General features: G+C 43.8%; 1 protein-coding gene across 4 annotated transcripts in view; it reads right to left on the bottom strand.

The window, feature by feature from the left end:
- Nucleotides 1–17148, bottom strand: part of KIDINS220 (kinase D interacting substrate 220) — a 306588-nt gene that overhangs the window by 157535 nt on the left and 131905 nt on the right. For all 4 annotated transcript variants that reach the window (XM_033937373.1, XM_033937372.1, XM_033937370.1 and 1 more), the window contains exons 13-14: nucleotides 16483–16647; nucleotides 6799–6978 (exon numbers count right to left, since the gene is read on the bottom strand). In XM_033937373.1, the coding sequence (XP_033793264.1) occupies nucleotides 6799–6978; nucleotides 16483–16647 (345 nt within the window). The remainder of the gene's footprint in view (nucleotides 1–6798; nucleotides 6979–16482; nucleotides 16648–17148) is intronic.

Genomic DNA, 17148 nt, shown 5'->3' on the forward strand with positions numbered 1-17148 from the left:
AGCTAATTTAAATCCCATTGAATGAAGGGGAAGATTAGGTTCTTACTTCAATAATCTTTTTTTCTGGTAGAACGGTACAGGAGTCTTGACAAGTATCCCCAACTGCATGTTTGTGTAGAAGGAGTAAAATTTTCTTTGACTCCACTTCCTGCTCTGGGATGCACTACAGGTCTCCTCAGTTTGTACCAAAGCACTATAAGAGGAGAAATACAGGGATTCTTCCCAACATAGCAAATTCTGTTCGGCTCTTTAAATAGTGTTGAGAATCAAATCAACTTCATGTGAGACAAATAAAAAGGTAGAACAAACCACCTACCTTAAAACAATCAGCACTAACACTGATGGAGATCCCAGAGGTACTACTATGACTGTACAACTGAGAAGTTACAACGCTCTTCAAATACTTCTGATAGGCAGAAATCCAAACTTCTGGATATATATATACCGGTCTGAGACAGAAAAAAGGCTAAATGGAAATCTGACAGGGCAGGCCATCAAGCCTCCTGTATCCTTCTATCAGAAAGAAGGAGGTAAGAACCTACTCTTCCCTTCTGGTGAAAAAGGTACAGAAGACTTAACAAGTGAGAAGCACCATAGCAAGCCCTGGAGTCTAGGGTGGGATAGATGAGCCTGCAGTCAACAATGTGGACTCAAAAGAGGTGTCCATACATGCTGCCATGTCAACTCTGTAAAATTTTGTAAAATGAAGAGCCACCTGTTATTACGGCCTTCAATAACTGCAACTCAATATGCTGGTATAAGTAATATTTATTTTATTAACAATCAATAACAGTTTACAAGAGCAAATCCCTTCAGCATATAGAGCTGACAAATAATATACCTCAAGCACTTGAGTATACCTGGATGTCTGTCCTGAAAACAGGCCTAAAAGGACTGTCCTTATATATATTTTCTGACAGTCTGAGACCACATTGGTGCATATTATGTATTTGTTTGATATTGGACATAATGATCGTTTTTCTTATCATTTCATTAATTGAACAATATTTTTACTTTCCTTAAGTCAAAGTACCAAAAAGTTCTATATAATTCCCGACAATATCAAAGTTCCTCAATTTTTCTGAGCACGCCCATTCCTCATTTGTACAGTAATTAATTTTATGTTCTTTGATTAAGATATGTAGTAATTCCTCTCTGTGCTGGTAATTTTATTCTCACGAAATGGACTTCTCTATTTCAGCAGATGTGTGCTGACTTCTGTATGAAGGATGAGTTCTGCTTGGCATGGCTTTGCTAATTTTAGTAAAGATAAGAGAATTTGTGAGAATTATGTAATGTTTCAAAAGCACTTTTCAGGCCTGTAAAAAGTATTACCATTTTCTTATTATTCTGGGGATTTCAGGGGGCTTTGTCTTCACCTTCAATATCATGGAGGGCTTAAAATCTTCACCTGTACAGGCCTCTCTTCTCTCCCTCCTTCCTCAAAAAGTATGATGTGTGGACCATATAGCTGCCCTACAAATCTCTTAGGGTGTTATTGTTTGGGCTTCAGCCCATGAAGCTGCCACACTTCTAGAGGAGTGAGCTTTCAAAGATATCGGAGGCTGTTTACCACAGCCAATGTATGCATCTGGAGATAGATACCTTAGAGGCTGTCTTTCCCTGCTTGCCAGTGTTTGTTAAAACAAAAAGATGATCCGAAAGATGAAATTCATTTGTCACTTCTAGGTAATGGAGAAGAATTCTTCTAACATCCTGCAACTCCAACATCTTATCTTTTTTTCTTTGAACCCATGGCCTGGAACACGGGAAGCCACATTGCCTGATTAACATGGAAGCTGATACCACTTTTGGCAAAAACAAGGGAACTGTACGGAGTGTAACCACAGCCTCTGTAAGCTTGAGAAATGGCCCTTTGCATGAGAGCACCTATAATTCAGAGACTCTTCATGCTGAAGTGATGGTCACTAGGAAAACCATTTTTACAGTCAAATCCATTAGAGAAGCCTCCTGTAAAGACTTGTATGGGACCTAAGTGAGACTATGCAAAACCATGTTAAGGTTCCAAGCAGGAAAAGGTTGCCACACAGGAGGATGCAGTTGAGTACCCCCTTCAAGAATCTGGCTACATCTGGATGTGAAGCTAAAGAAACTCTATCCACTCGATCCCTAAACCGGGATAACCCTGCTACCTGCACTTTGAGGGAACCAACTGCCAGACTCTTCTTGAAACACGATTGCAGGAACGCTAGGACTACAGCCATTGGGGCTCTAAGTGGTTCCACCTGCTCATGCATACACCAGTGCTGGAACATTTTCCAGGTCATGGCATAGGCCTCCACCATCACTGGCTTCTTAGAGTGTAGGGGAGTCACTATGACCACCTCTGAGTAGCCCTTTTTCTTCAAAGCCTCATGCTCAACTGCCATGCTCTAAACCCAAAGCATTCCAGATCCTCTAGGGCAGCTGGACCCTGTGAGAAAAGCCACAGATGCAGCAGCACTCTGAGACCCCTGTCTCTTTATAAGAGAATTAGATCCGTGTTCCAGGGCCAACGCGACCAATTTGGGGCAACCAGGATTACTAATCCTGGGTGACTTGCAATTCTGTGAATGATCCAGCCTATCACAGGTCATGGGGAAATACATACAATAGAACCTTTTCTGGCCATGGTTGTACTATTGTGTCCATTCTGGCACTTCCAGGTTTGCATCTTTGGCTCAAAAAAAAATGCAAGGCTTTCTTGTTGTTGGCTGATGTCATAAGATCAAACATTGGGCGCCCCCATTGATGCACAATGCTGTCAAAGGCCTTCTGGGACAGTGACTCCTCCCCCAGGTTCAGTGGCTGTCAGCTGAGGTAGTCTGCTTGCACATTGTCCACTCTCACTACATGGGGTCTGCAGGTGGACCTCCACCCAATGAAACATCAATTGGGCCTCTAATGTCAATGGAGCACTCTTGGTGTCTCCTTGTCCGTTAACATATGCCACCCCTAGTGGCATTGACTGAGAAGACCTTGACTGCTTTGCCTTCCAGGGTGCTCTTCAACGTCCGCAGTGCCAAACAGATGACCCTTGAAGCAGCAATCTGGCACTGTGGAACTGCATCTTTCCTCCGACAGAGGACCACCTGGAAGGGGTCTCAAAGCACTGAAGCCACCGAGAAAACAAACTTTAAGCGAAAAAAATAATAAAAAGAAGCAGAGCAACTGCAAAGACTTCTGCATGGATTGCTTGTAGAAACTCTAACTGGATATGTTTGCTAGCTCTCAGACGAAGAGGGTGGAGCATGTGCACAGAAAAGTTTGTGGATTTCTGAAACTTCTGGATTGTGGGTTGGGATTGAAACCCTAAACAGAATGGGTTCCCTAGCCATACAGGCTGGAATCTGTCATCAAAATCACCCAGGAGGATATGTGGCGAGGTAGGCCTTTGGTCAGCAGCTCTAGCTATAGCCACCAAAGCAAACTCCGCTGAACTTCCTCCGTCCAGGACAAAAGCATTTGGAGAGAATCCTTCTGCACAGACCAGCGGGACAAAGTATCCTGTAGCAGGCGTGGATGAGAGCCCAAGTAAAAATCTCAATGGTTGCTACCATCAAACCCAGTACCTATAGATAGTGCTATGCTGTAAGCTTCTGGCAGGTTAGCTACCGTGTTGAACCAAGCTATCAAATACTCTAGGGATTGAGTTGGTTCCAGGTGACTTTTCCAGCCTAGATCTTGTAGGAGCTGCACCACATATGCCACTGCTCTCTTGCCCTTGGTCTTGGACGGCACTCTGATCATCCAATTGTCCAAGTATTCACACTTTACATAGGTGCACTGCTACCATGACCATCACCTTGGTGAAGGTGTGAGGTGCTGTTGCTAGACCGAAGAGCAATGCTGCAAACTGGAAATTTTTCCTAGGACATGAAATAACAGAAATATCTAGTGGTCCTGAAAGATGGGAATACGCAAGTAGGCCTCCATCAAATCCAAAGAGGCTGGAAATTCTCCTGGTGTCACCACCACAATGACTGACCAAAAGGTCTCCATGTGGAATCAGGACACTTATAGTACTGCATTTACTGACTTCAGATCCAGGATTGGTCTCCAATCTTCTGAGTCTCTTTTGGGCATGGCAAAGTATATAGAGTATCTGCTCAAGCCCAATTCTTCTGTTGGTACAGATTCTACAGCCCGGATATCTATCTTCTTACTGCTGTTTGCATTTTGACCACTTTCTCTGGCCGACTGATTGGGAAGTTCACAAATAAGTCCGTCGGGGATGAAAGGATTTGAGTTTGCAATCCTCCTAAATGATGCCTAATACCCAGTGGTCAGAGCATATCTGCGCCCAAGCCTCCCAGAAAGCTGTCAACCTCCCACCTATCAGTGGAGGTGCGGCTACATATCTGGCATCATTGGGCCTTTTTGGAGGCTGCTGCTGTGTGGGAACTGGTGACTGAGCCCACCTGGAACTGCTGTGAGCCATAATATGATCTCAAAAGAACATAAGAATAGCCTTTCTGGGTCAGACCAATGGTCCATCAAGTCCAGTAGCCCGTTTTCACAGTGACCAATCCAGCTCACTATTACCTGGCCAAAACCGAAGGAGTAGCAATATGCCAAGCTACCAATCCAGGCTTCCCCCGTGTCTTTCTCAATAACAGACTATAGACTTTTCCTCCAGGAATTTGTCCAAACCTTTCTTAAAACCAGCTATGCCATCCGCTCTTACCATAACCTCAGCAATGCATTCCAGAGCTTAACTATTCTCTCAGTGAAAAAAAAATTCCTCTTATTGGTTTTAAAAGTATTTCCTTGTAATTTCATCAAGTGTCCCCTAGTCTTTGTAATTTCTGAAGAATTGAAAAAACGATCCACTTGTACCCATTCTACTTCACTCAGGATTTTGTGCGGCAGCGACCAAAAATGCAAACAGAATGATAGGAATTATTAAAAAAGGAATGGTTAAATACCCCTGTATCGCTCCATGGTGCGACCTCATCAGGTGTATTGCTTCCAATTCTGGTCTCCTTATCTCAAGAAAGATATAGTGGCGCTAGAAAAGGTTCAAAGAAGAGCGACCAAGATGATAAAGGGGATGGAACTCTTCTCATATGAGGAAAGACTAAAATGTTTAGGGCTCTTCAGCTTGGAAAAGAGATGACTGAGGGGAGATATGATTGAAGTCCACAAAATCCTGAGTGGAGTAGAAAGGGACAAGTGGAACGATTTTTCACTCCATCAAAAATTACAAAGACTAGGGGACACTTGAAGTTACAGGGAAATACTTTTAAAACCAATAGGAGGAAATTATTTTCACTCAGACAATAGTTCAGTTCTGGAATGAGGTTGTGGTAAGAGCGGATCGCATAGCTGGTTTTAAGAAAGATTTAGACAAGTTCCTGAAGGAAAAGTCCATAGTCTATTATTGAGAAAGACATGGGGGAAGCCACTGCTTGCCCTGAATTGGTAGCATGGAATATTGCTATTCCTTGGGTTTTGGCCAAGTATTAGTGACCTGAATTGGCCACCATAAGAACGGGCTATTGGGCTTGATGGACCATTGGTCTGACCCAGTAAAGCTATTCTTATGTTCTAAGTTCAACATACTTGCTACATCGTGTATGAAGTTTCTGGAAACTTTCCAAACAATAATCTGATGTCTGGTCACTGAAATACTGCTCCACTGCTGCAATCACCTCTGAATCACCCGAAAATTGTCACACTTTCAAACTTTTTTTTAAGGGTTGGAAACAGAAAATAGTCAGATGGAGCAAGATCTGGTGAGAAGAGTGGATGGCCTATACACAAACTCCAGCTGCATCAAACATCCGTCATTTTGCTAAATTTGTGAGCAGGTGCATTGTCTTGCAAAAAGAGAACTCCTTTCCGCAGCTTCCCTTTCCATTTTTCTTTCAATGCCTCCATTAATCGGCAGAGCAAGTTGCAGTAGTATTCTGCAGTAACAGTCTGGCTCCTTGGAAGATAGTCATTACAACACCTTCCTGATCACAAAACAATGTGGCCATGATTTTTCCTGCTTTTGGGTCTTGAATTTCCTTGGCCTTGGAGAACCTGAGTATCGCCATTGCTGTTTTGTCTCAGGATCATAGTGGTGTAACTATGTTTCAACAACCGTAACTAATCTTTCCAAAACATTGGCACCAGCTCACTGAAAATGCTTAGAAGAGCACACTCGATGTCATTTCTCATCAGCATTCAAACATTTGGGCACCTTCTTGGCCGACAGCTTCTGCATACCCAGCTGCTCATGGATTATACACCATTCCATGGGTATCTGTAGTGTCTCAGCAATTGTTTTAGCTGATATTCACTGATCTGCTCAAATCATGCCATGGACATGGTCAACAATTTCAGGAGTTGACACTGTTTGAGGCCTCCCAGACCTTGCTGCATCACTCTGAAAGTTTGCACACCACTGCTTCACTGTGGAATATGATGGGCATTTGTCACTCAATGTCTGCATCATACATTCATGGATTTCTTTTGGAGTTTTCTTCTGCAGGAATAGGAACTTCATGATGGCTTGGAGTTCCATACTTAAAAATTCCACTTTTCATTGGCATGGTTCAATCGATCTGAAAATGTCAAAACATAGCATTATGATTCTGCAAAATTGGCACTTTACAAAATAAAATAACACGCTTTTCAGCTACAGTGGCAAAATAACACTCAGAATTTAAGAAGTTGGTTGGGCAGAGAACTTTTCAACATCCCCTCGTATTACCAAACCATAGCGAAACTAAAACTAGAGCACAAATATATTGCAAAAAATTGTCATATCAAAAAGAATGTATATTTAATAAAATTGAAAGTACTTACTAAAGAAAATATACAGGATAGCTAACAAGCTCAATGCCACTGCTATTCCAAGTTTTGGATCCACAGTGAAAACAAGCAGCAAACCCAAACCTCCACATAATAAGAGGGTCAGAAATACAATTAACCAGGAGAACTGGAAGAGGGGCTCAATCTGTTGTCCAGCAAATGTTTTCATTTCATCTGAAAAAGAAAAAACAGAAAATAGCAGCTATAGAGATTCTTTGTGCACAGGGATGCTAAAGAACAAACTTTCATGGTAAAATAAAGAACGGTTTATTGGCCAACCAGGAGACAGCTCCTGTACAGATTAACAGTAAATTCTGAATCCAAAAGCTTCTCTGGCCACTCTGTCTTGAACGCCAAAAATGGGGGTCTCGATTTATATTTGAGTCTGATGGCCGGCGCTGCTCTCCTGCATGCCCCTCCTGATCACTGGAGCTGTCCTGCACACCTCCTCCCGATGGGTGGAGCTACTTTTCTGCACAATCCGCCATGACCGACGCTACTCTCCTGCATGGCTTCCCATGACCTATGCTGTTCTCCTCCAGGGCTTCACTTCCCGAAAACCAGCAGTACCCTGCACTTTACCCTGCCACCACCGCATTCTTCTTACTAGGCAATTGTCACAACCACAAATAAAGCTGTTAACGCTGGTGTATGCAGATCCGGGTGCAGGGCCTTGAACTTCTGCGCTTGTTCAAGGCCTGTGGGCTCCTGCCTTCTCCAAGATTCAACCTCTATCCCTGTCCCCTCACCCGCGCAGGTTGGGCCTCTCTCCCTCCAATCCCCCGTAACCCCCCCAAATATACCTGTGGGCCTCCCAGAGTAGCAGTGGTAGTGGCAGCCAGCCATGAATGGACTGCTTGTGGTTGGTCCCTCTTCACTCTGCCACATCACTTCCTGTAGATAGATGATATGGCAGAGGGAAGGCCCTTGCAGGGACAACTGTAAGTAGCTCGTTCACAGAGCTGCTTCTGCTGAACTTTGCTGCTACTACTCTGAGAGGCCCGCAGGTATGTCTGATCTCATGGGGGGGGGGAGGTGGAGTTTGGTGAGAGACCAGATCCACACAGGGGAGGAGGAGTGGATGGAGACATGGATGCTAGACCATGATTTGGAGGTGGAAGGAACATAGATGCTAGACAGGAACATGGATGCAGTACTCCAAATTTGGAGGGTGGGAGAGAGGAGGACACATGGATACTAGACCTGCAGGGGGAGAGGCAGAAAGGGGAGGGGACCTGTTGCTGCACTGCAAGTGGGAATGCAGAGGAGGAGACATGGATGCTAGACCTGCAGGGGGAGGAGGAGAGTAGAAGGGACATGGATACTGGACCCGTAAGTAGAGGGAAAAGGAAGTGAGCTTCTGTAATCTTTAGACCCAAATGCTGAAATTCTGCATCTTTTAGGAGAAAAGTGCAGCATAGGTTAGAGTTCAGAGATCCCATGCTGGTCCACCGGATGCTTGATATGGCTATTGACTCACCTGAAGAAGGGTGATAATAGTTGGCATCTACCTCAATAAAATGAGAAAACCAAGTGGCAATGTGATCACCACAAGTATTCTAGAAAATGGGTGTCCTAACATTCAAATATAAGGCCAAAAAATAAACCTAAAGTGTGCCATATCCCAGTGTTCTCCCTAGGGCTTTTTAGCCGGGTTCTCCGGCCCACTAATTTAGATGACCGCCCGGCTATCAACCGATGTGAATTCTGCTGCTGCTGCCGCTGCTGCTCAACATTAAAAAAAAAAACGGCTTGGAGAACTTATGTTCCGGGGCTCTAACGTGTGCGTGCCGGCTTCCCTTCTCTTCCCTCTGAAACCGGAAGTTATGTCCGGGAGGGGGGGGGGGGAAGAGAAAAGAAGGGAAGCCGGCATGCACATGTTAGAGTCCCGGAGCATGTGTTCGCTACGGGCTAAGGTGGGAGGCAGGTCAGTGAAGCTTACAATTTGCTGTTCTTGCTGCCAGGTCCTGCCTACTTTCTGTTTCCGCAAAGGCAGGACCCGGCAGCATTTCTCCCAATAGATCGATCGTGATCTTGGGCCGATCAGCCTTCCTCTCCCCCACGTCAATTCTGCCGTCTGAGAGGAAATTCTGGCCAGCCAATCGCTGCCTGGATGGGCTGGAACTTCCTCTCCGATGGCAGAATTGACATCGGGGAGAGGAATGCTGGTCGGCCCAAAGCAGGGAGAGCATGGGGCGGCGGCAGATTTGGGGCCTGTTATCTGATGGTGGCAGCGGCTTGGGGGCCTGTTCCCCGATGACAGCGGCAGTGGCTTGGGGGAGGGCAGGGAGAAAGAAAGAAAGAGAACAGGTAGGGAGACAGAAGGAAAGAAGAGAAACAGAAAAAAAGAAAGGGGGCATGAAGAGAGAAAAAGGAAAGAGAGGCAGGGAGAGAGGAAGAAAAAGTTGGGGGAGGGAATGAGGTCTGGAGGAGAGGAAGCATACAGGCTGAAAGAAGGGAAGAAAGATTGGATGCACAGTCAGAAGAAGAAAGTGCAACCAGAGACTCATGAAATCACCAGACAAGGTAGAAAAAATGATTTTATTTTAAATTTAGTGATCAAAATGTGTCTGAATTTATATCTGCTGTCTATATTTTGCACTATGGCCCCCCTTTTACTAAACAACAATAGCATTTTTTAGCGCAGGGAGCCTATGAGTGTCGAGAGCAGCCCTGGGCATTCAGAACAGCTCCCTGCGCTAAACACTGCTATTGTGGTTTAATAAAAAGGATGGGGGGTATATTTGTCTATTTATGTATGGTTGTTACTGAGGTGACAGTGCATAGAGTCATCTGCTTTGACCTCTTTGAAAAAACCTGCGGAATATAAATGATAATTAACATTTTCTCTGCGTACAGTGTGCTTTGTGTTTTTTTAAAATTTTATTGTTGGTAGATCATTTTGACTTGGTCATTTTAAAAGTAGCTCGCAAGCCCAAAAAGTGTGGGCACCCCTGCTCTAGAATATCGCTCCTTAGTTTTATTAAGTGGTGCAGAGAGGGGCCAGCACTTTACATATCACCTCATTCTTTTTTTTTTCTCCTCATGTACAGCAAGGTTTTTTATTCTAAGCAGCTCTGGCACTAACAGTACTACGGGTGCCTTATGCTACTTTCACTACCACTTGCAGTCAGGTTCGGCATTTTATCATGGTTTTGGTTTTTTATTTAATTTTTCACTAGTACAGTGGTACCTCGGTTTACGAGTGCACCGGTTTGCGATTTGCGAGCGGCGTCCCCAGCGATCTGGCATCCCCCTGCTCGCGTCGTACTTTCCCCCCCCCCCCGTGTCATTATCTGAAATCCCCCAGCACACACCCGAATACGCTGCTTACTCCCATCTGGCCACTGGCACCAACGCACAGGACATTCTGGTGCCCGAAGATCTGCGTCCTCTACTTTGCTGGGCCTTGAGCATCTGCGCATGCTCAAGACCTTCGAGTTCACGCTCTCTCCGAGATCTCCGAGAATATCGGAGAGAGCGTGAACTTGAAGGCCTTGAGCATGCGCAGATGCTCAAGGCCCTCAAAGAAGAAGACGCAGATCTACCGGCACCGGCATGTCCTGTGCGTTGGTGCCGGTGGCCAGTGGCCAGATGGGGTAAGCAGCGTGTTTGGGAGGATGCTGGGGGATTTCAGATCGCGGTGGGGGGGTGCGACTCGAGCAGGGGAATGCCGGATTGCGGGGGGGGGAAGGGGGGGAACGTATCAAGTGAGTTTCCCTTAGTTCCTACGATATACGAGTATTTTGATTTACGAGCATACTTCTGGAACAAATTATGCTCGTAAACCAAGGTACCACTGTATTTTCATTTATTTATTTATTAAAGCAGCCTTTTTTAACAGCCCGATGCCTCTCCCCTATCAGTGTGCATCCAATCCACTGCCGACACTTTTTTGCCGCCTCTTTCAACAGATCAAATATCATAGCCCCACTGTCGCGTGTTCACATTTATTCTGCGTATGAGTTTATCTCATCAGTGCAGAGACCTTTTCGGTAAGTCCATTTTACTCTCCTTTTTTTACTTTCCCGAGTGCTGTGGTTTTATTTTTTGGTTTTAATAGAAGCTCATTTGAACAATAATTTAGATCTTTCCCAGGTTTCACTTTTCATCTACCCGGTCGGCATGTTATTTCATTAATTCTGAATTCGGTGTTACAATATGTTGTTCTTGATTTTTAGTTTACACATTATTTATTCTTTTCTATGACATGTTCGCATCACAATTTTACTCAAAAGTATAAATAGGTATCCATATTTCCATCCATGTTTTCATCATGGTGCTCTGATTTTGGCTCCAGTATTTATCACTTCCGTCCACCAGGTCTGGCTATCCGTTACCGTCTCATATTTTAAAGACTCACTCGTTATAATTAGCAGTGATCCACATGTCTCTTCATAATGGACATGTCCGATTTTAGCATTTGAATCTTAGTACTATGGGTTTGGTCTTTTCTGGTTTCCTTTCTATAGTCTGCTTTTCGTCTGGAGTCTTTTGAGTTTAGAATTACATTTTATGACATATTTTTGTGGTTATAATTGTATGACATGTCTAAATCGGTCAATTTATCCATTCTTTATATTATTTTTTTTGTCCCCTCATACAGTGGCAGACCACCCCGGGTGCCAGCCCTAGGGGGGTACATAGCCGGATGGATCCAGAACCTTCCGAGCTGCTCTAAATGGCACCTGCACCTCAGCGCGGTTGCTGTACTTATTCCGAAGCAGTCGGCAGTCGCACTGAAGTGCAGGATGGTCCCGCGATGACTGCATTTGCCGCTTCTGCCTCCAGAAGACGTAAGTGACGTTGGAAGGGTGGACCGGCAGCTGTTGTCATTGCGGAACCTTGCCGCAACTCCCTGCGTCTGCCGGCCCACCCCCTCCAACGTCACTTACATCTTCCAGAGGCAGAGGCAACAGAAGCAATCATCATGGGACCTTGCTGGTTTGGAGGAAGAGAGGAGCATAGAAGGGTGGTAGAGGGAGAAAAAAGGGGTCAGGGTGGTATGGAAGGGTAGTGGAGGGAGAGAAAGGGGGCAGATGCTGATGGAATTGGTGTGTAGGGAAAGGAGAGAGAGACATAAGGGGGAAGGATACTGGATGGAATTGGGTTGGAGGGAAAGAAAGGGGGCAGATGCTGATGGAAGTGGGGAGAAGGGAGAGGAGAGAGTGAAATGCCAGACCATGGGGTGTGGGGGAAGGAAGGGAAGAAGAGGAGAGAGATGCCAGACCATTAGAGGAGAGAATGGAAGAAGATGGATGCCAGATTAATAGGGGTGAAGGGAGAGATGGAAGGGGAATACAAGGAGAGAAGATGCCATATAGAAGGGGCAGAGAGAGGGTAGACAGTGGATGAAAGAAAGAGAGTAACAAGACTATAAGGAAAGCAGAAACCAGATAAGACAATGTAGAAAAAAAATTATATTTATTTATTTTTTTGCTTTAGGGGAGATGCATCACTGTTTCTGTGGTGTTGCATTGTATGCAGAGTCCAGCTTCTTGCTGGTTCAATTTAATCTTTGTCTACATTTTTCTATTTTATCCCCCCTTTTACAAAACTGTAGAGTGTTTTTTTAGCACCGGCCATGGTGGTAATTGCTCAGAATTCTATGAGAGTCTGAGCTGTTACCATCATGGCTAAAAACCACATTACAGTTTTGTAAAAGGGAGAGGGGTTAGTTTGTGATTACCTATGCCTTACTAGGCGAAGGTGTTTTCTGTGTTCTGTGTGTTCAAAAGACATGGTTTTCAGTTAGGATTGACTGTGTAGGATTGATCTGTACTAGTATGGCTTGTTTAGTTTTACAATGGGTGTATTGATGTACTACTCACTGCAATATGTAAGATGCTGCCTTTTCCTAGGTACATTCTTGCGTGATGTGTGGACTGTTACTAAAAATCATGTTTTCATACAGATAGGGGGGTGTCAAAATATGATGGACCTTGGGTGTCACATATGTTAGGTACGCCACTGTCTTCATAGTTTATATCTAATCCACAAGCCTGCTTTTAGGACCTACATGGTATGTATCCCTCCGATTCATGACAATTTCACGTGTCATGTTATCTTATCCATTCTTTTTATTATACAACTGCCTAGATAAGCATCATTCTTTGATGTGATTGGACCTTGAAAACTAACGCAACAGTGTTCTCTCCAGAAATTTTTTCCAGCCATGAAAAACATTTGCTGCATTTAGTGTGCCACAAAAAACATTTGCTCCGTTTAGTGTGCCGGAGTTGAAAAAGTTTGAGAGACGCTGCTCTATACCATTTGAAAGAGGGCAAATATCTAATTATTCACTTCTAGAATTGGATACTTCTTAAATTTAATAAAAATATTATGGAACAAGTGTCAAACCTTAAGGAAGGAAGTCATATTGAGCACTGAAAAATAACTAATAATAATTAACTAATATAAATAGTACACATTTAGGGCTCCTTTTACTAAGCTGCGATAGCGGTTTTACCGTGCGCTTATCTCGCGCAGAATTGCTTCACGCGCTAGACGCTAACGCCAACACTGAGCTGGCGTTAGTTCTAGCTGTGTAGCGCGGCAATTCTGTACGTGCTAAAAACGCTATTGCAGCTTAGAAAAAGGAGCCCTTAATTTTCCCCACCACCAAATTTCCCCATCCCGCCCCATTTGGCTACTTTTTCATGCTACCCGGCTGGAAAAAATTTCTGGGGAGAACACTGCATATCCTAATCATCTACATGAAACCATCCACCAGATCACCTCTCCATCAGATTTAGAACACCTTGGGAGTTCAATGTTCCAAGTCAAAAAAACTGTTAACAAATCTACGCTGCTAGGTTATCAATTTGTCTATGCTGCTAGTTAAATAATTTCTCTCTGTCATTCTTAAATTGTTTTTGGTTTATAATCTTTTATAAACTGCGTAGAACTTATGGTTACGCGGTTAAGAAGCACGATGTTATGTTATGTTATCTTATCTAATAGAGAGTTATTGAGAATTATGGACAGAGTTCTCCAAAGAAGAATCAAACAGCTGGGTGGCCCCTCTACCATTTTGAATGCCCAGATCTAGACTCCCTAAAAACAAAAGACCATGCTCTATCACAGTGTTCTTCAACCACCGGTCCATGGACCAGTGCCGGTCCACAGAAATTTCCTGACGGTCCACAGGGCCAGCACATGTATCAGGCCCAAAACAGTGTTCTTCAACTGCCGGTCCACGGTGCAATCGATGTGGTGTTATCTTCAAGCCAACTCCCTCTTCCTAACTGATTCAGTGCACAAAACCACGGGCAGTGGCTCCTATTGGCATCCTGTGCCTGAACCGGAAGCCTTCCAGATGAGGCACGAAACGTGCAAGGTGCAATTAGTACTATTATGGGGGGCGGGGTCTGGGGTGGACATTGGGTAGAGATGGGCAGGGTCTGGCCCACGACTTAGCCCAGTGTTCTTCAACCGCCGGTCCACAGACTGATGCTGGTCCACAGAATAATTCTTTTATTTCTGCCGGTCCATAGGAGTAAAAAGGTTGACAAACACTGCTCTATCATGACTCACATCATATGCAAAAAAACTCAAAGGAAAAACCCAGAGATAAAACAGCATTTCATAAACTTCATACAAGATATGTTGACTGATGGCCATGCAGAACCAGCTCCACCTTTAAAAGAAACTAAGAAGTGTCGGTATCTTCCCACCTTTGATGTGTACCACGTGTAGGAATCAAGCCAGATCAGAACTGTGTTTGATTCCAGAGCTCAGTTCCAAAGAATCTTACTCAATGTACTTCTCTCTGGTCCTGACATGATCAACAGTCTATTAGGGGTTTTGATCTGCTTCAGAAAAGAATCAATTGCAATAAAAGCTGATATGCAGCAAATGTTCTACTATATTGTCATACACCCAGATTATAAAAGCTACCTAAGACTCCATGATAAACACATCAACAAAGCCAAACAAATCCTGCCCTGAGGAGTCCACTTGGGCAGTTTTCTTGCAAAAACAAAGCTTGCAAAGGCTAAAAATAACTTTTTAAAAAAAGATTGTGAAAATCCAAGATGGTCACTGTAGGTGCTAATTTTATTTATTTAAAATTATTTATTACTCGCCTATCCACAAATCACATACAAAATAACACTAAATAATGCATACAATTACAAGATAGCAAAAGAGAAACATTATAAAAAAAGAACTACCATTGCTCAAACTGTCACAGGGCTCACTCCAAAGAAGTGCTCACAGTTTTCACCCCTTTTCTAAATTGTCAGAGCATGTTAGATTGGTGCAAAGATAGAGGTAAGGCGTTCCACATCACTGGGCCCTGCACAGAGAGCTTGGACTTACGGTTCCCAGAAAGCCTCACAGCTGCTAATGACGAAACTTCTAAACTCGAACTATCTGAAGACTGTAGCTCATGCAAAGGGCAATGCCACTGCAGGAGAGAGCGGACACTCAATGGACAATTATGCTGAAGCACCTTAAACATCACACAGAGGACCTTATATTCAACCCGCATGCCAATTGGCAGCCAATGTAGCTCTCGAAGTATCGGTGCAATGTGATCGAATTTCGAGGCATGAAGAGTAAGGTGTGCAACAGCGTTCTGTGCCAGATGCAGGGCCCACAAGACACATTTAGGCAAACCTAAATAAATGGAATTACAATAGTCAAGCAAAGGTGTTATCAATGGTTTTTTTTACAATAAAATCACCCAGGAAAAGCACAGGAGCCCTCTGAAAATGGCAATTTTTAGATTTTAGTGGTAGGGAGGGCTAGGGCACACAGAAAACCACCCCAACCCCTTTTTGAAGACCCCCCCCCCCAAAAAAAAAATTGCTGATTTAGGTTGTCAACATTTTACTTACTGTGCCATATGTTGCTGGAACTGCATAGAGAGAAGCCAAACTGCTTACAGGGAGATCCTCTGCCTCAAAGAAGAAAGCAAGCTGGACTGCTGAGCTTTTGACTGTCCCCCCCACTGGTTCAACACCAACAGCCGGGAATCTTTATCACCACCGGACACCAGCACGGACTCAACCTGGCAGAGGGACGCAGTCTGCTCCAATCCCAGATGCACCTCCACAGAACCACGCAGCCTGCACTTGACCCAATACTAGACGAACCTGTAGTGAGCAAGCTCACAAGGGAACGGTCCCTGAGTACCAACTGGAAGTGCAGGCTATCCAGAGGGAGCACTGCCTCACAACCAACACCCATGGAAGCAGAAAGCACTTATGCTATTTCAGAGCTGTCCCCGTGGGGAACCTCTGCAACATGGGAGCCAAAAATGATTGAGGGACTGAAGTTAAAGAAAAACATGAACAGAAAAGAAAAGCTCCTACAGTCTGGTTTGTAGGAAAGAAACTGATTTCCTGGGGGGCCAGTTCTGAGGTAAGAGGGGTGGAGCTCAAGACTCTGTGTTATAAGCTTCCTAATGAGCTTCCTACAAGTTCTAGCGAGTATGGGAAAATAACTCAATAGTCCAGGAATACTGTGGGATTGTACAAGAACAGTAAATATGTTTAAAGGTTCAAGAATGCCTCATTACATAAATCAAGGTTCTGAATATACAAAAAAAACAACAAAAACAACTTTTTAAAGTATTATGGATTGCAATCAAGCACCACAATATTTTAACCCATTAATAATTAGTACAAAATTTTATTAAACACATACAAAGCAGCAAAAACACTTACTTACCTTCCAGTTTTTTGAGTAAAAAGGATTTCCCACTTCCCCACTGGGCATACAATCCAACACAGATTGGAGGCTGCATAGTTGGTTCACTAAGTATGTCAGCTAGAGCACTACTGTAAAGGTCATAACCCAGCATATCTCCATCGGTCTCAGTAGGAGACAGGTGTCCTATAATGGAACATAAATCAAGTTTAGAAATGTGCTTGTTATTAAATTACTCAGCTGGATGTTTTGGTTTTTCTAAAGCCTTTCAATCTGGTTGAAGAATACTAAGGCTTTAGCCTTTTTATATTGTTTTAATGAATTTTACAGGCTACCCCTCATGTGTAATATTAGTTTTAGTCTACTGGATAACACTCCACTCCACTCCTTCCTGTTTCCTCTATTCACAATTTTTTTTTTTTCTGTTGGTCCTGGTATTTCTTATTTTCTGTCAGTTTCAACACACCTATTGTAAACCACCAATATAATTGTTGAAAAGCAGTATATCAAATACAATGAAATAAAAAAATAAAATATATTATGTAAAAATTTATAGTCATAGTTCCTATGTTCAGTACCTTGTTCAGTAAAAGGTACAGTACATATAGGGTTTGGGGGGGCTGCCAGCATGTAGACGGACCCTTGTGGTGGTTTGGTGGAGCGTACTGAATAAGAGGGGTTGGGGGA

This window comes from Geotrypetes seraphini, chromosome 3, assembly GCF_902459505.1.
Source record: "Geotrypetes seraphini chromosome 3, aGeoSer1.1, whole genome shotgun sequence".
Lineage (NCBI taxonomy): Eukaryota > Metazoa > Chordata > Amphibia > Gymnophiona > Dermophiidae > Geotrypetes > Geotrypetes seraphini.